General features: G+C 41.8%; 1 protein-coding gene across 2 annotated transcripts in view; it reads left to right on the top strand.

Moving 5' to 3' along the window:
* Window positions 1-213: 213 nt before the first annotated feature.
* Window positions 214-25,314, top strand: part of CNKSR3 (CNKSR family member 3) — a 98,924-nt gene continuing 73,823 nt past the window's right edge. Inside the window, exon 1 of one of the 2 annotated variants that reach the window (XM_061624178.1) lies at window positions 214-984. In XM_061624178.1, coding sequence (XP_061480162.1) covers window positions 933-984 — 52 coding nt within the window. In that variant the 5' untranslated portion in view covers window positions 214-932. The remainder of the gene's footprint in view (window positions 985-25,314) is intronic. The other variant, XM_061624177.1, reaches the window with a different exon arrangement.

Genomic DNA, 25,314 nt, shown 5'->3' with positions numbered 1-25,314 from the left:
TTGGGGGAGATTATCCATACACTTTTTAAAAGTTGCCGCCGCCGCCACCCCGTCCCATGAGTGGGAGAAGCAGTGGGAGCCTCTCCTCCTAGGGTGGGGAACTTGTGGCCCTCCAGGTGACACCAGACTCCAACTCCCATCAGCCCCAGCCACAATGGTCAGGAATGATGGGAGTTCAATCGCCCATCATCCGGAGAGCTACAGGCCTCAGCCCAACCCTGCCTTTTAAGAACACATAGATGTGCATTCCCCCCGTTTGCTCCTTTTGAAGTCGGCAGATGTGATGTGCACACTTGGCAACCGCTTCCAGCGCTATCACAAAACAATCCCGCCAGAAAGAAGCTTGCGTGGGCGGCGGCGACCGGCCGGTCTGGGCTGGGTTTTTTGCCTTTCAGGAGTTTCGTTCCTGCCCCCACATTGCGCTCAGGCTTGAAAGAACAGAGGAAAGGAAGGGAAAAAAGGAGGAGGTGGAGAGAAAAAACCCAAACTACTCCATAACCTGAGTCGAGTTTCCAGCCCTTTTCTCTCTCCTGCAGGGGGCACAGCGGCGGAAACCTCCCCCCCCCAAAAAAACCACCCAAACACCCTGAGCAACGGGAAGAGGCCAGAGGAAGCCTACGAAAGAACCGGCGGGCGAGCGCCACCTGTGCAGCTTTTCCAGCGGGAGCTCTAAGCAAGTGGAGGTGGAGCCGAAGCGAGCGGCAGAGGCTGGCTCAGGCTAAAGGGGCGGAGCGGGGCTGCCTGGGGGGGCGGGAGCCTTGGTGGCCGCCTGCTCCGATGGGACCTTGAAAGGGGGAAATCCGTGCTCGGGGCAGAGAGAAAAGCGGTGCTGTTTTCCCTTCTGGATTTGAGATCTTTGCCGGGTGTGTGTGGGTGGGAAGAGCAGGATTCTTCTTACCAAGGGGGTTCAGAGCACTGGATCGAGAAGGAGAATGGAGCCTGTTACCAAGTGGAGCCCTAAGCAAGTAGTGGAGTGGACGAAGGGTAAGAATGGGACTCCGGCTGCTCCTCGAGCCTGGATCCGGGAGAGAGACTGCTCTTTTTCCTGCGCAGTTTTTGTTCACGACGGCTTCTCGGCTGCTTCTCCTTCTTCTTCCAAACTTTTCCTCTTCACTTAGGGGGCTCAGTGTTCGTCTCTAACCCTCTTCCCCTTCCCCAGTTCTCCCGCCTTCAACTCCTATTTTCACCGCCCGCTTCTGTCCCCTTATTTCTATGAGGGCATGTTCAAGCTGCCTCATCAGGAGAGATCATACCTGCAATTAGCTATCGCTCTTAATCCGAAAAGAGATTTCCAAGATCTCGTTCCTTGGCTATTAGCAACAGACACGTTTTTAACGGCGGGGGGCGGTGGAATCTAACTACTCGTGTGTAAACAAACAAATAAGCTTCCGCCGCGGCCCTGGTCATGTTTTTTGCCGCTTGGCGTGAAATCCTGGGCTATGAGAATTCACCACCACGTTAGTACTTCTCTCCTCCTGTAGGGTTGTTTCGTTCACATAAACAAAAAGCAAGTATTCACTAAGGATTCCTGGCAAGGGTTATTTAAGAGCCAAGTTATCTCCTTTGCACGTTCAGGGAACATGAGCGAGAGGAATAGCGGTATATTTTAGTCTTTAAAGAGAAAGACACGCTTTTACCATTTTAAACTGATTGAACCTTGTGTTTGTTTGAACAGAATCGAAGTTAAAGGGCACTAAGGTTTTCTGCGCACAATAGTGGGTATAAATCAGTATAGCCTACAGAATACCAGAGACTCCACAGGCTTCCTTCTGAACAGATGTTTTTAGTGATTGATTGTAGTTATACAAGGTGGTATGAATTGTTATCACTTCACATTGAAGATTTTTAAGACTGCATACACATTTCCTTGGATGTGAGCCCACTTGAACCTCTGTAGGACGTACTTGTGGACAAACAGGGATAGGGCTGGGCTAGAGCAGCTTGACTCGGTTTACTTACCTATATAACACTAGGGCAGTGATTCTCAAACGGTGTGCACAGGCACACTGGTGCGCCCTAAGAGGTGGCTAGGTGTGCCTCAAATATTATGAAAGTATATTTTAAAAATGAGAAGAAACCCATTTGTATAGGGTAATAGTTTTCTATAATTTATTTTTATTCATAGTTTAAAATATATTAATATATTTTTAATTTTGTATACGAAGTGCGCCAGAAATTTTTATATGTTTTACAGTGCGCTGCGAACCAAAAAAGTTTGAGAACCACTGCACTAGGGAGTACATCCTAAGAATACTTGGCACCATCTCAGTGCCCAATCATTCCTAACCGTAATTTGAAGTCTGTGATCATCTGCTTAGATTATAGCGTGCTACAAGTCGAGGGCAGGAGGAACCCAATTTTTTTAGCTTTTGTGTTAGTTTTCCTCTGCCAGCTTGGCTTTTGGTGTTTTGTTTTAGAGTGCCCTAGCTACTTACCTCCTATAAATTAGTTGGTGTGATGGCATGGAGTGGGCCATTCAAAATGGTTTCAAGTTGGGCTGTGGATCATCCATGCATTCATCCCCTCCTCTTGTTTAACAGCTCTTCAACATAGTTTAATACAAGTTTGGCCCTCCAGTACATGTATTTCCCATTTTGTGTCAACTGACAGTTAACACGTGTATGTTTATGTCTAGTGTGATGACTGCAGTTATGGACCCTAGTGTCATCCCTGGCTAACTAATCTGGGTGCTGAAAGTTGATTTTTATCACACTAAGCTAACTTTTAAAGCTAAAAGGGTGCTGTAGTTAATTTTTATAACACTGCTCCTAACTTGAAGAAGCATTGCTTGGATATGAAGAGTTCTTTAAGAACAAATGTAGGGATGTGCACGTGCTAATCTATTTGGGACATCCCTTGCTGAGAAGAGACACATTCTCTGTTATTCTTTCCACCAGTTTCTCATGGTTTGATTCTCCTGTCTTGACAGGTTTTGGAAATCAGTGCAGTTAAAACCACATTCATGGAAAGATGTTTTTGACCCAGCGAGGTTTTTATCTTGTGGGTGTTAAACTGAAAATCCCCTCTTTTTGTCCCTTTTGCTAGTAGACATGTTTTCTGTTTATGCATTTGTCTAGTAAAGAAAGATGAGTGGGCGCTCCTAAACAATCTGTTTCAATTTACGTGGTCTTTCATGCAATGAATGATAAATTAATTTGGTCTGGTTCTTTATGAATGGCTAATGTTGCCGAAAAAAATTAAAAGTTTTTTTAAAAAAAGTTTTAAAAAATATTTTAACAAATCTTAGGAACCTATTCAGGACACTAAGGAGGCAAGGCAGCTAATAAGAATCTGATTATTACAATCTCACATTTAGACTGGTATTTTGGCCATGAAAATATTCTAGTCCATTTTGAGGCTTCATCAGTTGACTTGGATGTAGAAAGTTGTCTTATAGCTGCCTCACACTCTGCATGTGTATTTGCATGTGTGCGTGTGTCTTTTAATTTTTTTTCAATAACTGTGGATGTTTTTAGAATGGAGAAAGGGAGAGGATGATGAAAACAGAATGCATTTTTTGTAAAGGAAAAATATGGATATTTTTGCAACTTGAAAGAAGTGCATAAAATTTCACACAGTTACTCAGCCTTTTTGCATGGGTTTGGTCATTGTCACAGGCTGCTGAACCCCACCACCCCTTGGCATTCCTAGGACCTAAATAACTATGCTGTAGCCAGTATGTGTAGTAGTGTGTGCCTTTAGTTTGACCCCATTTGTTGCTTGCAGGAAAGTTAAAAGAAAATGGGTAAGAACTTCTATTTCCAAAAAGTATTCTTACTTTTTTAGAAGTGGAGTTGCATTTGGGGCCAGCTCTAAGATGTGGGAGTTGTAGTCCGACATCTGGAGGGCACCATTTTGGCTACCTCTGTCATAGGCTGTGAAGATTGAGGCATAGTTGTAAATGCTTTCTAGTCTTTTGTAAGAATCCAGAGTTCTAGAACTCAGAAAGACAAAAATGCAAGTTATCTGTAAGCATAAATTATGCAAATGTTACTGATCCAGTTAGCTTGTGATCTATTATACAAGAGCTACATTCAGTTCTGGCTGAAGTGGTGACTTATTTAAACACTGCAACCCATGCTTGGTAAGAATGATACAGTCTTGGATAGTTCATTAGTAGAAAGGGCTCATGGAATAATGTCTCAGAATGAGTGTGTTGTAAGTGCCTAAGAATGGAGACCATGGAAGTTCCCAGTTCAAATCTTACTATAGCCACAAACATACAAGCCTATTCTTTCAGACTCAGCACCTCACTCCTCCTCCTTTTTCTGCAATATGGGAATTACTGACCTTACATTCTGTGAGTACCTTATAACATCTGGTTTGTGAAGTACAGAAAAAGCACCCCAAAATTGCCATAATTGTGGGGAATTTGTTTGAGGTCCATGGGGAAGAACATAAGAACATAAGAAGAGCCTGCTGGATCAGGCCAGTGGCCCATCTAGTCCAGCATCCTGTTCTCACAGTGGCCAACCAGGTGCCTAGGGGAAGCCCGCAAGCAGGACCCGAGTGCAAGAACACTCTCCCCTCCTGAGGCTTCCGGCAACTGGTTTTCAGAAGCATGCTGCCTCTGACTAGGGTGGCACAGCACACCCATCATGGCTAGTAGCCATTAATAGCCCTGTCCTCCATGAATTTGTCTAATCTTCTTTTAAAGCCGTCCAAGCTGGTGGCCATTACTGCATCTTGTGGGAGCAAATTCCATAGTTTAACTATGCGCTGAGTAAAGAAGTACTTCCATTTGTCTGTCCTGAATCTTCCAACATTCAGCTTCTTTGAATGTCCACGAGTTCTAGTATTATGAGAGAGGGAGAAGAACTTTTCTCTATCCACTTTCTCAATGCCATGCATAATTTTATACACTTCTATCATGTCTCCTCTGACCCACCTTTTCTCTAAACTAAAAAGCCCCAAATGCTGCAACCTTTCCTCGTAAGGGAGTCGCTCCATCCCCTTGATCATTCTGGTTGCCCTCTTCTGAACCTTTTCCAACTCTATAATATCCTTTTTGAGATGAGGCGACCAGAACTGTACACAGTATTCCAAATGCGGCCGCACCATAGATTTATACAACGGCATTATGATATCGGCTCTTTTATTTTCAATACCTTTCCTAATTATCGCTAGCATGGAATTTGCCTTTTTCAGAGCTGCCGCACACTGGGTCGACATTTTCATCGTGCTGTCCACTACAACCCCGAGGTCTCTCTCCTGGTCGGTCACCGCCAGTTCAGACCCCATGAGCGTATATGTGAAATTAAGAGTTTTTGCTCCAATATGCATAATTTTACACTTGTTTATATTGAATTGCATTTGCCATTTTTCTGCCCATTCACTCAGTTTGGAGAGGTCTTTTTGGAGCTCTTCGCAATCCCTTTTTGTTTTAACAACCCTGAACAATTTAGTGTCGTCAGCAAACTTGGCCACTTCACTGCTCACTCCTAATTCTAGGTCATTAATGAACAAGTGGAAAAGTACAGGTCCCAATACCGATCCTTGAGGGACTCCACTTTCTACAGCCCTCCATTGGGAGAACTGTCCGTTTATTCCTACTCTCTGCTTTCTGCTTCTTAACCAATTTCTTATCCACAAGAGGACCTCTCCTCTTATTCCATGACTGCTAAGCTTCCTCAGAAGTCTTTGGTGAGGTACCTTGTCAAACGCTTTTTGAAAGTCTAAGTACACTATGTCCACTGGATCACCTCTATCTATATGCTTGTTGACACTCTCAAAGAATTCTAATAGGTTACTGAGACAGGACTTTCCCTTGCAGAAGCCATGCTGGCTCTGCTTCAGCAAGGCTTGTTCTTCTATGTGCTTGGTTAATCTAGCTTTAATAATACTTTCTACCAGTTTTCCAGGGACAGAAGTTAAGCTAACTGGCCTGTAATTTCCGGGATCCCCTCTGGATCCCTTTTTGAAGATTGGTGTTACATTTGCCACTTTCCAGTCCTCAGGCATGGAGGAGGACCCGAGGGACAAGTTACATATTTTAGTTAGCAGATCAGCAATTTCACATTTGAGTTCTTTGAGAACTCTCGGGTGGATGCCATCCGGGCCCGGTGATTTGTCAGCTTTTATATTGTCCATTAAGCCTAGAACTTCCTCTCTCGTTACCACTATTTGTCTTAGTTCCTCAGAATCCCTTCCTGCAAATGTTAGTTCAGGTTCAGGGATCTGCCCTATATCTTCCACTGTGAAGACAGATGCAAAGAATTCATTTAGCTTCTCTGCAATCTCCTTATCGTTCTTTAGTACACCTTTGACTCCCTTCTCATCCAAGGGTCCAATTGTCTCCCTAGATGGTCTCCTGCTTTGAATGTATTTATAGATTTTTTTGTTGTTGGTTTTTATGTTCTTAGCAATGTGCTCCTCAAATTCTTTTTTAGCATCCCTTATTGTCTTCTTGCATTTCTTTTGCCAGAGTTTGTGTTCTTTTTTATTTTCTTCATTTGGACAAGACTTCCATTTTTTGAAGGAAGACTTTTTGCCTCTAAGAGCTTCCTTGACTTTGCTCGTTAACCATGCTGGCATCTTCTTGGCCCTGGCGGTACCTTTTCTGATCTGCGGTATGCACTCCAGTTGAGCTTCTAATATAGTGTTTTTAAACAACTTCCAAGCATTTTCGAGTGATGTGACCCTCTGGACTTTGTTTTTCAGCTTTCTTTTTACCAGTCCCCTCATTTTTTGTGAAGTTTCCTCTTTTGAAGTCAAATGTGACCATGTTGGATTTTCTTGGCAATTGGCCAGTTACATGTATGTTGAATTTAATAGCACTGTGGTCACTGCTCCCAATCGGTTCAACAACACTTACATCTTGCACCAGGTCCCGGTCCCCACTGAGGATTAAGTCCAGGGTTGCCGTCCCTCTGGTCGGCATTGAGGATTGAGAAGTATGGCTTGGATTCCTCCCTGGAGGAGTGGATGGAAACTTTCCTTCCATGAACTTCCTTAATTTGTTTTCGGACCCAAGCCTAAATTTGACTAATTGCAAGATATGTTCCTGAGCCGTGCATTTGGGAAAAAAATCGTTTCTGCGGTTGACTGATGCTTCTATTTCTAAGTTATAAAGACTGGAATCTGCAAGCTTCTTCTTTACATGCCTCTTAAGAAACATTGGGTTGCATCTAATATTGCTATTCTGCTTGCGCAGCAGTCTTCTGCTTATGCAGCTGGACTTTCCTTTCCTCTCCTCCCGCTCCAGCCCCCTGTACACCTTTAAAGTCTGCTCCAGATTTTGGGGGACCGTCGAGCAGATTTTGAAGGTGCACAGGGAGAGGAGAGGAAGGGGAAGTCCCACTGCAGGACTCTGCTTGCGCAGCATTGGATACAACATCCACAAGGGCTACTTGTATACATGCTGAAGATTTGCACCCCTTCTCCCTTTCCATCACATCTTTAAGCTGCTCTTGAACATCGGGGTCCCACTAGAGTCACATTTGATTCAATGCAGAGGATTGCATTCAGGAGAGAAAGTGGCATCCTGTGAATCTAAAAGTGCTCTAAGGACACAGCAGGGCTTCTCTTTCAGTCCAGTCATAGCCTGCCATTCTGCGCATTCTTCCATGTAAACAGGCATTGGATTACAGCCATAAAATGAAGAATCCACTCATCTAAATTTACTATAGATGTAAACCTAGTTTACATTGTTTTGAAAGAGTTTTCATGCTATATGTGTGGTTTTGGCATTTTAAATATTTTATTCTTAAATTCTTTATCTTCTTTTCTATCACTTTCATTCTTTATTATCATATGTCCAAAAAGTTTCTTTACTTTCCTAATTGAGGGATGCATCTGCCCTCATCATTTAGGAGAAAAAAGTCATATTATTGTTATAGTGTGTGCTTAGTTATAGTTGGTTTATGTGTTTTTGTGCTGTTTATTTTAGCTGAGCCTTCCCTAATTAATCAAGGCTTGACCTAACCACATTTAGTGGTTTTAACTTTCTGTTGGATGTGTGGTGTTTTGAAGGGGGGGGATTCATCTCTGAGAGGATACTTTTTTTTTAATCCTCTCAGTGTGAAATTTGACCTCTCAGCTGAACATCAGGAGGTTTCCTAATGTTACTCATGCCTGATGAGTTTCTAATAAGGCAACAGGGTGGAAAAAAAGTGAACTCTTTATGGGCACATGCTAATCTCTTGCATTGCTTTTGGGCATCACAAATGTCAATTAAAAGCATGTAAGTAGCAAAGATAATTGCTTTGGTGTTAAATTTCATTTTTAATCTATAGCCAAGAAAAATTGCCTTTTTTTTGGCAGTGCTGTCTTAGACTGTTATTTCCAACCACATTTTTACATTTTAATCATGTTATTCCTTCTCTCGGGGGGTTGGGAGAAAAGATAAAATTTTAAAAATAGCTTGACAAAGACTAATAGTCAAACAGTAACTTGAGATAATATTTGAGAGTTGAAAAGAAACCACTTGGGCTTTGGGGGTGCAGAGGAAATGATGTGTTAGGTCAATTTTCTGTAAAGAAGGTATATGTTATTCTGAAGAAGGTATAAATTACTGCAAGGGCACTACTAGCTCCTACTGGAACTATCAAATGTATTTGTAATAACCCTTCCTGAGCTCAAAAGATTGCTTGTCATGCTTCTAAGGAGAGTGAAAACCAAAAACAAATATTAGATGGTGGCATTTCATAGAACCATAGAACCAGAAGAGACCACAAAGGCCATCCGGTCCAACCTCCTGCCAGTGTGGAAATATACTACTCCAGCACTGCTGATAGGTGGCTATCCAGTTCTGCTTAAAACCCTTTTAACATCCACCATCTTCTAAGGCAGTCTGTTCCATTTGGTGTCATTCCAGGTCCAGATGAATGGAAGAAAAAAGAAGGCCTTTGAGGCCCACAGCTCTGCCCAGAAATCTTAAATGTCTGATCAATGGATCTGAGAGACAATGCGGGAACTATTTAATGATAAGTTAAGGAGAACCCACATCCACCTATACGGTGCTACCAATATTGCATTAAGACGAGGTTGGGAATAATTAATATATTAACCCTAGTCCCTATTAAGAGAGCCAGTTTGGCATAGTGGTTAGAGTGTTGGACTATGACCTGGGAGACCAGGATTCAAATCTCCACACAGCTATGAAGCTCACTGGGTGACCTTGGGCAAGTCAGTGCCTGTCAGCCTCAGAGGACGGTAATGGTAAACCACCTCAGAATACTGCTTACCATGAAAACCTTATTCATAGGGTCGCCATAAGTCAGAATCAATTTGAAGGCAGTCCACTTCCTTCTTCTTCAGTCCCTATTAAACCACATGTGCATGTAGGCCCACTCTCATTGGAATGAAAGAGGGTGGGGAAGAGGCACATTGTATTTTCTTGCATGATCTTGGGCTCATTTCACACTTTGAGGATTTACTAGGGAATCCTGGTGTGCAGATGCTGTGACATTAACATTGCACACAGATCAAAATGCTTCAGGAATGTTGAGACTAGGGGTAATGGTTGGGAGTGACCATATCCATCTTACTGTTTTGTGGAAAAAACTAAAAGATTTATCTTGCTAAAGTTCATCTGCTTTCCACTTTTTTCAAGATGCGCCAAAATACTCTACCCTTTGAAAGATGCTCTTTTGAAAAGTGTTCCAACAAGCATAGCCCCTAGTTGAATCACTAACTTGAAAAAAGACACTGTTTACTTTCTAAGCAAACATAGCTCCTCTTGGAAATTTCAGTTTTTGCATAAGTTTATATTGGCTTGTTTTACTGAGAGTTTGCTCTAGAAAAATATCCTATGGGTCATATTAAAATTACGCCTTAATGCACGTAGACTGCAAATTGTACTTTTGCATATGCAGTATCTGCTCTCAAGGTGCACACTGATGAGTGCTCTCTAATATAATTATCCAGTAATAAGTACCATCCTTGGGTTTGTGTTCACAGTTGCTAATCTGGAGCATGTGTTGCTCTGGTATCCACATTTTTCAGATGCTCGCCAAACTTTCCTGCAAACCCAGCCGCCTGATCTGCACCATATGGGCCTAGCTGTTTTTCTGGGTTAAGACATTAATCTGTGTGCTTCCCCCCCCCTTTTTAAAAAAAGACAGTTGTCTGGCACTCTTTTTAAGACCATGGGAATTAATGAAACCTTTTTGAAGAAAGTTTTTTGGGTGAACTAAATGTACACTTAAGACTGACTACAAGTTTGGTGCAATTATATGGCCTAACTACTGTGCCATAAAACTCCATCCTTAAATGTTCAAAGAGGTGTGTTTCTTTAATTTCATTTATTTATTTGATTTATATCCTGCCCTTCCTCCCAGCAAGAGGATTCACTGCTTCCATAGTTAAAGTATTTTAAAGGATAGCTACTAAAAGTCCTCAGTTGCAAAGATGTATCACTGAACACCAAAGTCAGGATAATTCAGATCATGGTGTTCCAGATCTCTATGTATGGATGTGAAAGTTGGACAGTGAAAAAAGCGGACAAGAGAAAAATCAACATTTGAAATGTGGTGTTGGAGGAGAGCTTTGCGGATACCATGGACTGCGAAAAAGACAAATAATTGGGTGTTAGAACAAATTAAACCAGAACTGTCACTAGAAGCTAAAATGATGAAACTGAGCGTATCATACTTTGGACACATAATGAGAAGACATGATTCACTAGAAAAGACAATAATGCTGGGAAAAACAGCAGGGAGTAGAAAAAGAGGAAGGCCAAACAAGATATGGATTGATTCCATAAAGGAAGCCACAGACCTGAACATACAAGATCTGAGCAGGGTGGTTCATGACAGATGCTCTTGGAGGTCGCTGATTCATAGGGTCGCCATCAGTCGTAATCGACTTGAGAGCACATAGCAACAAACAAAACTTATCTTGTGCTAAATGATTGCTGACATGGTCATTATTGCCTTCTTGCTTAGCGTGAGGTGACCATCCAAACTGGAATGGGTCCCAGTAGAAGCAAAAAGGAATGTTAATTCCTGTTTTCTACAGAGGAGTAGGTAGTAGGGAATGACTGGTCTAGATGCAAGGCTTTTCTCAGTATAGAAACACATCTATGAGCTCCAGGTAGCTTCGCAGTCTTTCTGCCTCTTGCCATAGGAGCAAGTATTAACGTGGCTGCACATCTTGGTTTACTGGCTGTGGATCTTGTGGTAGCCAATGTGGTGGGCCCCTGCCACATCTAGTTGGATTCATCATCCCTACCTGTTTGGCCATGTGTATGTCTTCAAATGCTGGCGGAACAAGTAGAGAGGAATATACCTAACTTTTGGGGGCAGAGAGGTCCACATACAGGGTACGGCCACTCGGAAGGCTGTGGCACATGCAGATTCACAAGTTTTAGCTCTTCTCCATTTCCCTCCCCTCCCGTCTCACTCTAGGCCTAATCCACCTCACTGCCAAGTAGGAAGGAGTGTGGCAAGTGGAGGCTGCTGATCCTTCTTTCCACCCTTGTTGCTGCTGGCTTGCTTGAGAGGGCAGGTGAACAGCCAGCAATGGGGGGAAGAATAGACGTAGCAGGGTTGGGGGGGTCTGGGGGTCAGCAGTGCTGTGGGCCTCCTACAGTCCTTAACAATGCCAGTCCATGATGTCAACTCTGGCCCCAGTTCCTGAGAGATGCAATTCTGGCCATAGAATGGGTTCCTCCTTATGTGATATAGGCCTTCTGAAGTTACCTACCCAGCATGGGGAGCTATTAACAGTGGCTTATTCTACTCCATGATGGCAATTCAGGGGCCTTGGAATGCCCAGTCCTCAAGATGTAAAGCTCTGAAAGAGAAGTCCTGTGTTTTTAGTTGAGGGTAGTCATCTGTGAGTGCATATAAAGTGCATCCCTGTAGGGGAAGAGGAGGGAAATTCTTGCTTGATTTACTTTCTCATGATAAGTGTGTGTGAGTGAGTGAGAGAGAGAGAGTGAGTGAGGGGGGGGGCTGCAAAGCATTTTGAACCGTTAGGGCAACTCAGCACATCTTGTATGCAAGGTGTTCTGTTATCTTTTGCTTTCCCTATGGTATTTATTTCATCTGTAGTCAGCTCTTAGGGGTGGCCAATCTGGGCCTCCTTTTCCCCCCCGTTTCCCCCCCTCATAACAACCCTGTGAGGTAGGTTAGAAAGAGAGAATGACTGGTCCAAGGTAACCCAAGGAGCTTCATGGAGATGATTTAAACTCTCCAGGCTTAATCTGACACGCTAACCACTGCAACCTGATGGCTCTGTAAAGGGCTCTGATTTTAAAAAATGGTTTCCTCATTTAAAAAAAATAATTAAAAAGTCCTGCTTTTTTAACTAAATGTTTTCTGCAGTAACTGTGAAAGGTCTCTCATGTTGTACATATGGCTAATTAGTATAAATTCCCTCCCTTGCAATAATGGCATTGCAGCTGTTTGCTTTGTCAAGCTGCAAAACATGCATGGGACACTGAAAGAGGAAAAAGTGCCACTTGAGGCACCAGACCTTTTATTATTATTTAAGCTTGTGCTGTTCTTAGTGCTTGTTTGAGAGTGCTTAACTAGTGTTGCTAGGTACTAAGTAATGTTAAGTCCAATTGCGTGGGTGCCTTTACATTCCTATTTCCCAAATGCTTTGTTTCTGTCCTTTAATACTGAAAGCGAGATCTGTTTAATTCTGCTCAGAAGAATTTCCTTTGTTTTCTAGAAGTTAAAAATATATTGAAAGGGCTTTTGCATAATAGGCCAGGAAATGCCTTTGAAAGGACACTCTTTCAAACTATCTGTTGCAATTCTGAATAGGGGCAACCACCCAGGTTGTCAGATTGATTTTTTAAAAAAACAATTGAGATAAAACTGTATTGAATTGAAGTGATGCTTTCAGCTTTTCTTAATTTCATTTTATATAGATGCTTTCCTGCTATTGAAATGAAGTAAAATTCCTTCTTTTCAATTGTGGAGGAGGAAGAGCTGTTGGTATTTTACCTTTAGTTCAGGTTTTGCTTTTCACATTAGTGTTCTGAGATGAACCAAAATTCTATCTAATTTTGTTGTTGCGCTAATGTGAAAAGGTATGCAATCTGTCTCTTGGTTAGTCCTTTTTGACCCTGAGTTGTAGTTCGATCCAGTTGTGCTAAATTGTATGAGAGAGACTGAGGTAGGGATGGAAGCAGGATGGCTTTCAAGTAATTACTTACAATGGTCTGTTCTGAGAGGACATACACCCATGTTGAAACTGCATATATTTTAGCATTTGAGAACCCAGATACACACCCCTGAAATAAATCAAACAGGCTGGATAGCCATCTTCCGGGGAAGCTGTTGTTGCCTCCTGAATTGCAGATTCTCCAAGAACAGGGGGTTGAATTAGATGACTTCCAAGCTCCCTTCCCGCTTAATGATTCTATGAAATTCCCAAGAAACTAGGGGTGGGGAAAGTATGGATGCTTAAGCTGCACTCTTATTACTTGTCTTTTCAGGATTTTCTCTTGGTTAAAATATATTTTGAAAAGTGCATTCCCATAGGTTCTTGGATGTAGGAGAAATCTTCTGTTTCTTATGATATTTTCTTTATATCTATTTAATGTGTTTACATATTGCCTTATTCTCAGATTGGAAGGCAGTGGTAGGGTCTCCAGAAAAGAAAAGTCATCTGTGTAGTAGTGGGGAGATAGCATTTATTTTGCTCTGCCTGATCCTTCCTTGTGCCCTCGGCTGTGATCAAACCAGAGGAAATGTCCGGTGTATGTATGTTATGGCACAAGTTATCCCCTGCTTTCCCACATTGCAGTAATTGGTTGCAGTTTTTGACTAATTATTTGTACTGTGGAGCAGGAACAAATTATATTGACCTTCAAATATTTATTTAGTTTATTTAGTTGCATTTCTAAACCTCCCTATAGCTAGCAGCTCCCAGGGCGGTGTACAACATGATAAAACCACAATATTTAAAATAAAGCAAGTGTGTATTGCGCAGACAATATAAACATTATATAAACAAAGTAAAAGAAAACTAAAAAAAAATAAGATTAAAAGCTTAAAATACTTTAAAATGCCTGGGTGAAGAGGTGGGTTTTTACCTGGCGCCGGAAAGATGACAGAGAAGGCGCCAGGCGTATCTCATCTGGGAGGGCATTCCATAATTCAGGGGCCACCACCGAAAAGGCCCTAGATCTTGCTACTGTTACTATCTTACTATAGCCCCCCTTTTTTCTTTATAGCTCTTTTTTAATAAGTTTTTAACTGCAATTCTATACACAGTTACTTGGGAGTAAGTCCCATTGAACTCAATAAGATTTCTATCTGAAGAAACAGCTTTTATACCCCGCAAGCACTCTTCACTTTGAAGCAACAACAACAACAAAGCAGATGACCCAAGAAACGCTATTGCTTGAGGCAGAAAATCTAAGTTTTGCTTCTAATATGTTGTATAGGTAAAATGAAAGAGCTAAACAATGGACAATTTGCTTCCTTCTGATTATACTCTGCCATTTGAGATGGCCCATGTCACTTTATGCAATAGTAGAGACAGTGTGGTGTAGTGGTTAAGGTGTTGGACTATGACCTGGGAGACCAGGGTTCGAATCTCCACATAGCCATGAAGCTCACTGGGTGACCTTGGGCCAGTCACTGCCTCTTAGCCTCAGAGGGTGGCAATGGTGAACCTCCTCTGAATACCACTTACCATGAAAACCCTATTCAGAGGGTCGCCATAAGTCAGAATTGACTTGAAGGTAGTCCATTTCCATTTTCAGAGACATCTCTGTTAGCAGTTAGATCCTAACACCCATGAGGAGCACAGCTGTCAACATATAGCAAACTGCTTTTGAAACTTGGGAGTCTGAAAAGCAATTTGTTATAATGGTATTAGGATCTACATTTTGAAGAAAAAAATAGGAAGTTAATATTGATTGCTGCTTAAGTGCATCGAAAAGTGCACTATAGCTATTTTGGCCATTGTTTGTGGAATAAAGGATACTTACAGCATGGGTCCTGCCATGTTGGGTCTATATTCTGATTGTCTTGTTCATATGTGTGTACACCAGCATTGTGCCATCCACATGTTTTGTGGACTACAACTCCCATCAACCTCAACCTATGCTGTGTTGGGGAAGTTTTGGGTAGGCTAGCGAAGCATGAATGTATTTTGTGGCTGTTGCTGCTCAGAATGAGTTTTACTGATCTCTTATCCTTGGTCTCTCTGAAATGTTGATGGCCTGGCTGTCTAGTCCTTGTTGCTTCTCAAGTGAGAGTCTCTATAGAAAGGAGCATTAGATAGAACTCTTATTCCAGATCAGAGTTATAATTGCAGCACTAACTGTAGGCTAGACATTTTAACTATTTTGTGTGGGCTACTACCATCCCATGGGCCATGTGTGTCCATCAGCAGCCTTCACTGGCTGGCGTGGGTGCCCAAGCTGGCCCTCACTGCTGAATTTCCCCCAGATTTTGCTGCCTTTTACATGGGAGGATGGTGTGGAGGGATGTTGCTCTCCGCACACTGTCTTCCCCATTACAGGCGTACTCCTTCCATCCTGCCAAACAGGTGTGTGTATTTATTTATTATTTGATTTATATCCCACCCTTCCTCCCAGCAGAAGCCCAGGGCGGCAAACAGAAGCACTGAAAACACTTTAAAAACATCATAGAACAGACCTTAAAATACATTAAAACAAAACAACTTTAAAAACATTGTGTCTGTGTGTTTGTGGGGGGGCATGCCCACTGCCAGCTCCAGCATCATCCTCTGGCATATGGCCCTTGACTGAACACCCATTGTGTGGCTTACAGCTTAGAGGGCCAACCTGGCTTAGCTCCAGCTGTAGACTTCAGGGCAAATCCTGCCTCCATCTGAGGACTGGGAACTTCTGATGATTTCTGCTCTGGGTTTGATATGCAAGCCCCAATTTCCATAGGATGGTGGAAGATGTAAAAGAGGCCAGAGTCACTTAGTCTTGCTTTTTAAAATCAGCTTCTAGAAAGCTAATGAATTGGTTCAGGTACTAATACTATTGAGACACTTCTAAGGATAGATCACTTTCATGTAAAAGGACTATATGGCTTGGAGGTGCCTCGCTACTTAACACTAGCATGTGCCACTCAATATTCTTCTGTGCCCAATACCCATAGGGCTGAAGTTCTTCTGTTAATATGGTGTTTTTTAAAGCTGAGGAGGATGCATCTTAGTGCTGACAAACCTTTAGCTGTATTTGCATTGGATTATGCTGATGGGCTGTGGGTTTTTTTAAAATTGCTGCTAAGGAGCAAGATGTATAACTGGGAGCATTTGTAGCACGTGACTGTTGCTACATTGTGCTGTTTTTTGGAGTTGGGCAATTCCTGTGAAATTCAGAAACACCTGATCCTGGTGACAGCACTGTGGGAATAATACAGACAACTGAATCCTGCTGGTATAGGTACACTTCTAATGGTCAGCTGTGTAGGAACAATTTGCCAAATATTGTACTGTTGCTAGCGATGGCTAGATGAGTTTTGCACTTAATTGGAAGCCCTCTCTCTCAGCATCCCTCACTGCCCAAAGGAAGCTTCTAATTAACCATGGAAACATTTGACCCTGGCTGTCATTGCATTGATCTTAGGCAAAGCAGCATTTTATTATTTTATTTTGGCCAGTGAAATCAGCCTTGAATCTTCATACTCTGTGTGAAATGAGTCTGTGGACTCTGAAGCAGTAATTGTACTATAGCTTAAACTGTTAGCCACCTCTACTGGTCTCAAAACCATGAACAGGGTAAAAATGTTAATAAATCAACTGGCTGTGGGTTAGCATAAGATCCATAGGGATTTCAACCCAATTCTGTAATTAAAAGATACATATTTGTATATTTGTGTGTATTTATCTCTAAATAGTAAGCCACTGAAATCCTTTATTAGCTTCTTTGCCAGAAAAGGAGAGTTGAGAGGAACTAGTTGAGACATGCCTAAGGAATGTGGACTGGAAACAAAACTTTGTCACACAGTGGCAGTTAGTTGGTGAGAGCCAGCAACATCTTAGGGAAAAGACCAATTTTTAATACGGGGTTAGTCTTATCAGAAATATTTAAAAGGAAGTGTATGAAATGCTTCCTTCAAATCACATGGCTAGCCATTTTAGGCCTGCTCCATTACATGTGATCTGCATTATCTCATAAACCTAAAGTTCACATTTTCACCCCACAAGGAAAAATACTATGAAGCTGGGAAGCTGGTTGCTGTAATCCTTGTAAAAAATTAAATGCTGCATTTTTATATCTCACCTGGACCTTTTAGTTCTTACTGTTGACACACATTCATGGACTCTGTCACAATAAGGAATGCTAGTTGTTATGTGTCTTCAAGTCGATTATGACTTATGGAGACCCTATGAATCCGTGACCTCCAATAGCATTGTCGTGAACTACCCTGTTCAGATCTTGTAAGTTCAGGTCTGTGGCTTCCGTTGTGGAATCAATCCAACTCTTGTTTGGCCTTCCTTTTTTTCCTACTCCCTGCTGTTTTCCCCAGCATTATTGTCTTTTCTAGTGAATGATGTTGTCTCATGATGTATCCAAAGTATGATAACCTCAATTTCATCATTTTAGCTTCTAGTGATAGTTCTGGTTTAATTTGTTATGACACCCAATTATTTGTCTTTTTCGCAGTCCATGGTTTGCGCAAAGCTGTCCTCCAACACCACATTTCAAATGAGTTGATTTTTCTCTTATCTGCTTTTTTCACTGTCCAACTTTCACATGCATACATAGAGATCAGGAATACCATGGTCTGAATGATCCTGACTTTAGTGTTCAGTGATACATCTTTGTATTTGAGGACCTTTTGTAGTTCTCTCAATGCTGCCCTCCCCAGTCCTAGCCGTCTTCTGATTTTTTGAATATTGTCTCCATTTTGTTTAATGTCTGTGCTGAGGTATTGATAATCCTTGACAAGTTGAATGTCCTCATTGTCAACGTTAAAGTTACATAAATCTTCTGTTGTCATTACTTTAGTCTTCTTGATGTTCAGCTGTAGTCCTGTGTTTGTGGTTTCCTCTTTAACTTTCATCAGCATTCGTTTCAAATCATGACTGGTTTCTGCTAGTAGTATGGTATCATCTGCATATCTTAAATTACTGATATTTCTCCCTCCAGTTTTCACACCTCCTTCCTCTTGGTCCAATCCCGCTTTCTGTATATGTTCTGCACATAGATTAAACAAATAGGGTGATAATACACCCATCTCACACCCTTTCCGATGGGGAACCAATCGGTTTCTTCATATTCTGTCCTTACAGTAGCCTCTTGTCTAGAGTATATGTTGCGCATCAGGACAATCAGATGCTGTGGCACCCCCATTTCTTTTAAAGCATTCCATAGTTTTTCATGATCCTGCAGTGTGTGAAACTTGACAATGCACACTGCAGTGCTGCAATTTCTTAGAGGGCTTAACAGTCTAAGTTAGATGGACAGAATGGGAACCAGGGAAGGGGCTTGGGGAGATGGATGCTTGGAGAGGCCAGGTAAGGTAGGGCTGGGGTTGTTCATCAAAGGCATCCCTGCAAAAGTAAGTTTTGATGGTGAAGGGATTGTGGAAGTAGGTTGACAAATAAAGGCCTTCTTTCCATTTTTTCTATCGAACCTTTTGAATTAAGTGCAGATTACATAGCCATATCACTTCTCCAGCCCCTTCAGTCCATGGATTTCTACTATATCATGCCAAATAAAGGAATTGCTGGAGGGGAATGGAATTAAGATAATAAGATAGATGCTCTATCCCCTGTGGGGCACTGAGGGTCTGATGTATTTGTCTGGGCTTAATCAAAGCCAGCAAAATAAAAGAAAAGAAAAGGGGGTGGGGTGGGGATTTCTACTGGCACACATTTATCTAGTGCATCCCATCTTTTGTATGCCAGGCACTCTCTCTGAGGATTCATGATATTTTTCTAGAGCATGTGGTGATTTCTAGATTTTCAGGTTTTAATATTTGGAAACCGAATTCATATCTCTCAATGAAAAAATCGCAAAAAGAACTCAACAGGCCTTAAGGAGACATTGACAAATCTTGACGCGTTATAAAAGAAAGTTTGTATGGGAACACAGAATGACTGACTTACTTGGAAGACAGAGACTCTGCACATTGTTTTGGAAGGAAAGCAAGCAGGTGAACCTCCTTGACCCAAATGTGCTGAGACCAGTAGCTTAGATTTTATTTTAAAAAATATCCTTAGAGTAAAAAGGTGCTCCCTTAATCTCTGCACAGTTAACTACTTAAGTAAAAATGGATTGCTGTTGGTCGGCTGATGTGATAAGTGTTCAGGAAAACAGCAGCTGGAAGTATTCAAGGTTGACATATTGTACTGAAATGCAGTGGGAAGTCAGTCCTGCTTTAATTCTTGAGTGTGCCGGGCTAGATTACTTTTACTTTCTGAATGCTTGTTCTGTAAATTTACCTCAAGGATCAAACCTCCCGGCCATACCTGTGGCAGGATTGTGATAAGTGAGGCCACTGCAATATGACAGTCCAGTCCCTTTCCACTCCTGTCACATGATGGCTGAAATGCATGATGATTGTAGCATCTTGCCCCTCTTTCTCTCTCCCCACCCCCAATTTGTAGAAGTTACTTACAGTGCTGTTTTGCTACTTTTTAAAATTCAGTTTCCAAAGTGATCCAAATCTTGTATTGCTAAGCTACTTATCATCTTGGTATCTAAGCAGCCACAGTGGGAGCACTGTAGTGTGGTAGCTTAATTTCTCTGAAAGTTTTAGCTGGTTAGGAATTGTATTTGCATAAATCCCAAGGATAATTGGAAAAGAATTTTAACTCCCCATAGACAAGTCACATGTCAGGGCCTTTTATCAGCGCTCATTCACAAAAGTATTCACTTCCCAGGTCCTGAACTTTCCTGAGAACCTAATGATTTATACATGCAGTAATGGCGGTTGTGCTACTGCAGGAAAGCTACAGTGAGAAACTAACAGGGCACATTCTCAAATGCAAGGCATAACTCAATAAGCTGGCTGCCTGGTTGTAAGGAATAAAGTGTTTGAAGTGTGAGCAATGTTATGTATTTATGGTAGGTTGGGCAGATTAGAAGATGTTTTGACTTTTTTAAAGCAGCTAGCTGTCTGCTTAAGTAACGTCCAGCCTTTCCCAACCTTTGGGTCCCCAGATGTTGCTGGACTACAACTCCAGTGATCAGGAATTATGGGACCTGTGGTCCAGTAACATCCAGGACCCAAAGTGTATGAAAGGCTGTTCTAGGCCCACTTTCTCCAATCTGGTGCCCTCCAGATGCTTTGGACCACAACCCCATCAAGTCCTCCCAGCATGGCTAATGGTCAGGACTGTTGAGAGTTGTAGTCTAAACATTTGGAGGACACTAGATTGGGAAATGCTGGTCTAGACTGTTGGATTCTTTGTCTGTCAGAGATGAGTACCTGACTTTGGTCCCAACACTTTCTTCTGGGCAAGAAAGCAATTCGGGGGTGTGTGGTGGACTTTCCCTACCACGAAGCAGGTGAGGCTATTAGGTCAGGTGTGGGGATTCCTTTGGCCCTCCAGATGTTGCTGAACTACAACTCCCATTGGCCCCAAAAAGCATGGCCAATCGCCAGGGAGGGCCAAAAGTTCCAACACCTGATTGCGGGTGTCTGATTGTGGTTACGCTTTTGGTGGCTTTACCTTCTGCCATTTTGGAACCTCTGCACCAGTGTGATCTTTCCTTCTTCTGCGATTTCACCCTACACTGTAAAATGATATAGGGCATGTCACAACATATTTTATAAAACCAATTGAACACATCCAGATTACATCAGAATTGAATTAAAAAACAATTCAAGACTCACTCCCTTGTCAGAGGATCCTACTGTCCCATTTGCTATCTGGAAAAGCTCTGCTGGAAGGATACTTGAAGGTACAATGGTAGCAAAGAAGTAACCTTTCTTCATCACTATCCTTAGTGTATTTGGGTTTTGTATCATCTTAGGCTATATCCCTAATTAGGGTTTAAATTGGTTTCATTTAGTTGTAATTCTCTCACCAAAATGCCAAGCTGTTCTGTGTAATTACTAGTGATAATGTCTTTTTTCCCAGGCAGGATGTTCACAGACTAGTCGATGGCGGCTAGATTGCATGTGAAAGTTATGAATCTTTCATGACTTGCTGTAGCTAGCTGTCTCACAGTTTGTCAATGGCATGCAAATACGCTCTTGCTACACCCTGTGTTCCAACTGGCTTATGGGTGGTTTTAGCAGTCACTCTGAGTCTCTGTATATGTATGCATTATTACTCTAGGAGTGCATATAAATAAGCAAGGAGATGATGATGATGATGTGAGCAATGATCTTTGTTGCAATCCTCCAAAACAATGCCACATGGCAGTAGGAGGTATTCCTGCCCAACCCAGGTGTTGCTCCATATTTTCCAAGGAGCCAAGAGCCAACATTGCAACATGGCTTCCTGTTTTCACTGTGGGAATAAGTGTCAAAAGTATTAATTATTAGAGAGTTCAACCAAAGGAGCCCTTGTGACTCACAAACAAGTCCTGTAACCACACAAATCCATAAACTTTGAAAGAACACACACTTTTAGTTGCAGGCTGTACACAAAGGTTTCAGAATTTGGGGTGTGACTATACAGTGTTCAGCAGGCAACTTTTCATGGTGCATAGGCCCTCATGCATGAGAAATATAAACAGGTCTTACAGTGTTGCTTCCAAAAATGTAAAACTTTGGCTTGTCTGACTTTAAACTTAGGGCATTTGTTGACCTCCAAAACCAAATATTATTTGCACTTGCTCAGGTGTATAAATAGAACTCTGCCTGGAAAGGTGTTAACCTAGTTTCCTTGGGTGGTATGGGTGAAATGTAAACTATTATCAGGCAGCCAAGGAAATAAACCCTGTGTTTTAAAAGGAGGTGATAGCATCCTTTTAGTTTTCACAAGTACATATTTTCAGTTTGCTATGTTGTTAGAGCCGTATTTTGAAACATGCTTTGAAACTGCTTGTGTATTTTGCTTTCTTTCCTAAATGTTGTATTCCACACCAGGGAAATCCAGATTCTGAAGGAACTTGCAACGTGTCATACATTTCCATCACTTTCAGAGAGAGATAGCCATGTTAGACTGCAATGCTTACCTGTGAGTAAGTCCTACTGAGCTCAGTAGAGCTTACTCCTGAAGTAAAGACAACTAAGTGACTTGTGACATCTTAAAAAGCTAACAGATTATTTTATTATTTACTTAATTTCTTACTTGTATGCTCTATCTTTCTTTCATCAAGGAATCCAAGGCAGCATACATGTGATTCTCAGGCGGTCTCCCATCCAGGCACAGACCAGACCCAAACCTGCTTAGCTTCAGCAAGGTGGTAGCCTCATGTGCCTTCAGAGTGTATCCTGGGATCAGGCATAAACTTTCATAAGCTCAAGTCCACTTCACTGTATTTGGGTTCAAACAGAAGAGGCAATTACATATGTTGGTATATGTATAAAGTGCATGCATTGTGGCCTTTTAAGCAGGCTCACAGCTCACTTCTGTCCTCATGTATATAGCATCTTCAGTTTTAAAGGATGCATGGAAAATGCAGATATCCAGATCAGGTCCTGACAGCTGCATCCTCCAGTAGGGGCAGATCAGCTTTAAAGTATACCAGCTTTAACTAGATATTGCCCTCAGTAATACCCACTAAGGTGGTTTTGTGGTGGCATAAGGGCTGCCTAGGCTTGCCTCTGTAGGGCAGGTGTTATTTATAGTTCAATTTGATACCGCATCCAATTGCTGAACGAAGCCAGCCTTTGTATCTGGTTTTGTTGAAACTTGAAATGCCAGGTGTTTGGAGCAAATCTGTGAGCACACTTTTGTTTTCAGTTTGTTTGTTTAAGTCTGGTTAATAGCATGGCTAATGTGTGGAAAGATTACATTTCAGACAAATGTGACGGGGTTGGTGAAATGTGACTGAAATCTGTACTGCCGATTTGAACTCCTAAAAGCTCATCATGTGAAGTGAAGCTTAGAGGTGCGTATTGTTAGTGGTGGGTTGGGAGCCTGTCCTTAGGTCCTTGCCCCCTCCTCCCTGTCTTATCAGTGGTCCCATTCTGCCAATTGTTGGGTTGGTATATATGTATATACATACACACACCTTGTTCCTTCCCCCTTCCCATCTCCCTTTGCCCTCATGCCCTTTTTCTTTACACACATTTTCATTTCTCATGGTCAATTGTTTAACGTGTTTATGCAGTGTTCAGGTTCATCTGCTCAGATAAGGGCTACAATAGATGAGTGTCAGTATTCTGCTGGAGTCCCAGATCAACAGCCATTGAGTTAGAGAAATCTCTGCCCCTGAATTGCATTGTGCCTTCCACTTCTTCTAATTGTAGATTTTACTCGGTGAAGAGTTCAAACAATGCACTCAAAATATACTGGAAGTTTGACTTATTATGTAGATTATAAAGCAGAATTTCTTCATGGGTTGCTAGTTGCAGAAATTTTTGTATCCAATCTACTGCTTTTATTTATAAAGATACCACTGAAGTATGACAAAAGGAAGTTGAAATGAGTTCTGTGATAGCAAGGAAAAAAGAGGTACCACACAGGACTTATCCCTGCCTGCTCCTGCTGCCTCCTTGTTCAACATCTCAGGCCCTGCTCTGTCATAGTAGGAGTAGGGCCTTCTCAATGGTGGTGAGAAGTTCCTGGAATGTCCTCCCCAGGGAGACCTGCCAAGCTTTGGCATTGAATGCCTTCATGCGCCAGGCTGAAACCTGATGTTGTGGGAAGTCAGATTTGTATTGCCTTCTGATTTGTATTTTTATTGTGAAACACTTTCTTTTTAAAATTCGTGTTGGTAAAATTTTCTGCTTTTAAAATTTGGTTGCTTTTTTGCTCTATTTACTTATTATTATCCTGTTGTTATTTATTATTTTATTTTATTTTGCTGTGTTTTTGTATTTTGTGTTACCTGCTTTTAGTTTTATATATTTTACAGATAGCAGCAAGACCTATTTTTTTAACAAATAAATTAGACTTGGCCCACAATTTATTTCACTTCCCCCCCACTGTGCTGCAGTCTTCCACCTGTGCAAAAACAATAAGAAGATTGATAATGATGGTTTAACGATTTCTGTGTTGTTAAAGAAGAGAACAGGAGAGACGTAGATGTATTATTTTGGGATCCATATAATTGTGAATTAGCTCAATATGGATTAGCCTGAATCTTACATAAGCTATATTGCTTTGAAAATTTGACAAGATGCACTGCAGACTTCTCAGGACAGTGTGATTTTATTGCTGCTGCTCAGCATTTGCATATGAGAAATAATTTTATGACTGGCTCTCAGTCCTGCATAATCACCTTGAATAAGTCCTGGTAGATGGCCACAATGCATACTATTTATTTATTTATTTATTTATTGCACTTGTATACCGCCCCATAGCCGAAGCTCTCTGGGCGGTTTACAGCAATCAAAACCATTAAAACAAATATACAATTTCAAACACATTTTAAAAACAATTTAAAACAAAATTTTAAAATTTAAAACAATATAAAAACAATTTCAAACACATGCTAAAATGCCTGGGAGAAGAGGAAAGTCTTGACCTGGTGCCGAAAAGATAACAGTGTTGGTGCCAGGCACACCTTGTCAGGGATATCATTCCATAATTTGGGGACCATCACTGAGAAGGCCCTCTCCCTTGTTGCCACCCTCCGAGCTTCCCTTGGAGTAGGCACCCGGAGGAGGGCAGCTTAGCTTTGTGTGGCCAGAGTTACTTTGGATTTGTGTGTGTGATGTGTGTGTTTGGAGGAATGTGACAGAAACCCAGCAGAACCTACACCTTGCTACTGTGGCATCCTGCAAAACTCCATCTGCAGACTTCCTAAGGTGTCAGCTGCTACCCCCTGCTGGCCTGGGTGCCAGCTGAATTATTATTATTTATTATTATTATTTATTATTATTATTTATTAAACTTATATACCGCCCGACTAGCAATAGCTCTCTGGGCGGTGAACAACAAAAAATACAATAAAATTACACAGTAATACAACAGAGCATATAAAAAGTACAAAATCTAAAATCAGATTACAACACATTTAAAATTAAAATTAAATTAACTTAAATTAAAATGCCTCGGAGAAGAGGAAGGTTTTAACTTGGCACCGGAAAGATAATAATGTCGGCGCCAAGCACACCTCCTCGGGGAGACTATTCCACAGTTCGGGGGCCACCACTGAGAAGGCCCTAGATCTTGTCGCCACCCTCTGGGCCTCCCTATGAGTCGGAACCCGGAGGAGGGCCTTCATAGTAGACCGTAGTGTACAGGCGGGTTCATATCGGGAGAGGCGATCCAACAGGTATCGTGGTCCCGTGCCGTATAAGGCTTTATAGGTTAATACCAACACTTTGAATCTGGCCCGGAAGCATATTG

Source organism: Rhineura floridana, chromosome 4 (assembly GCF_030035675.1).
Source record: "Rhineura floridana isolate rRhiFlo1 chromosome 4, rRhiFlo1.hap2, whole genome shotgun sequence".
NCBI lineage: Eukaryota > Metazoa > Chordata > Lepidosauria > Squamata > Rhineuridae > Rhineura > Rhineura floridana.
This window is presented reverse-complemented; position numbering and strand designations above follow the sequence as displayed.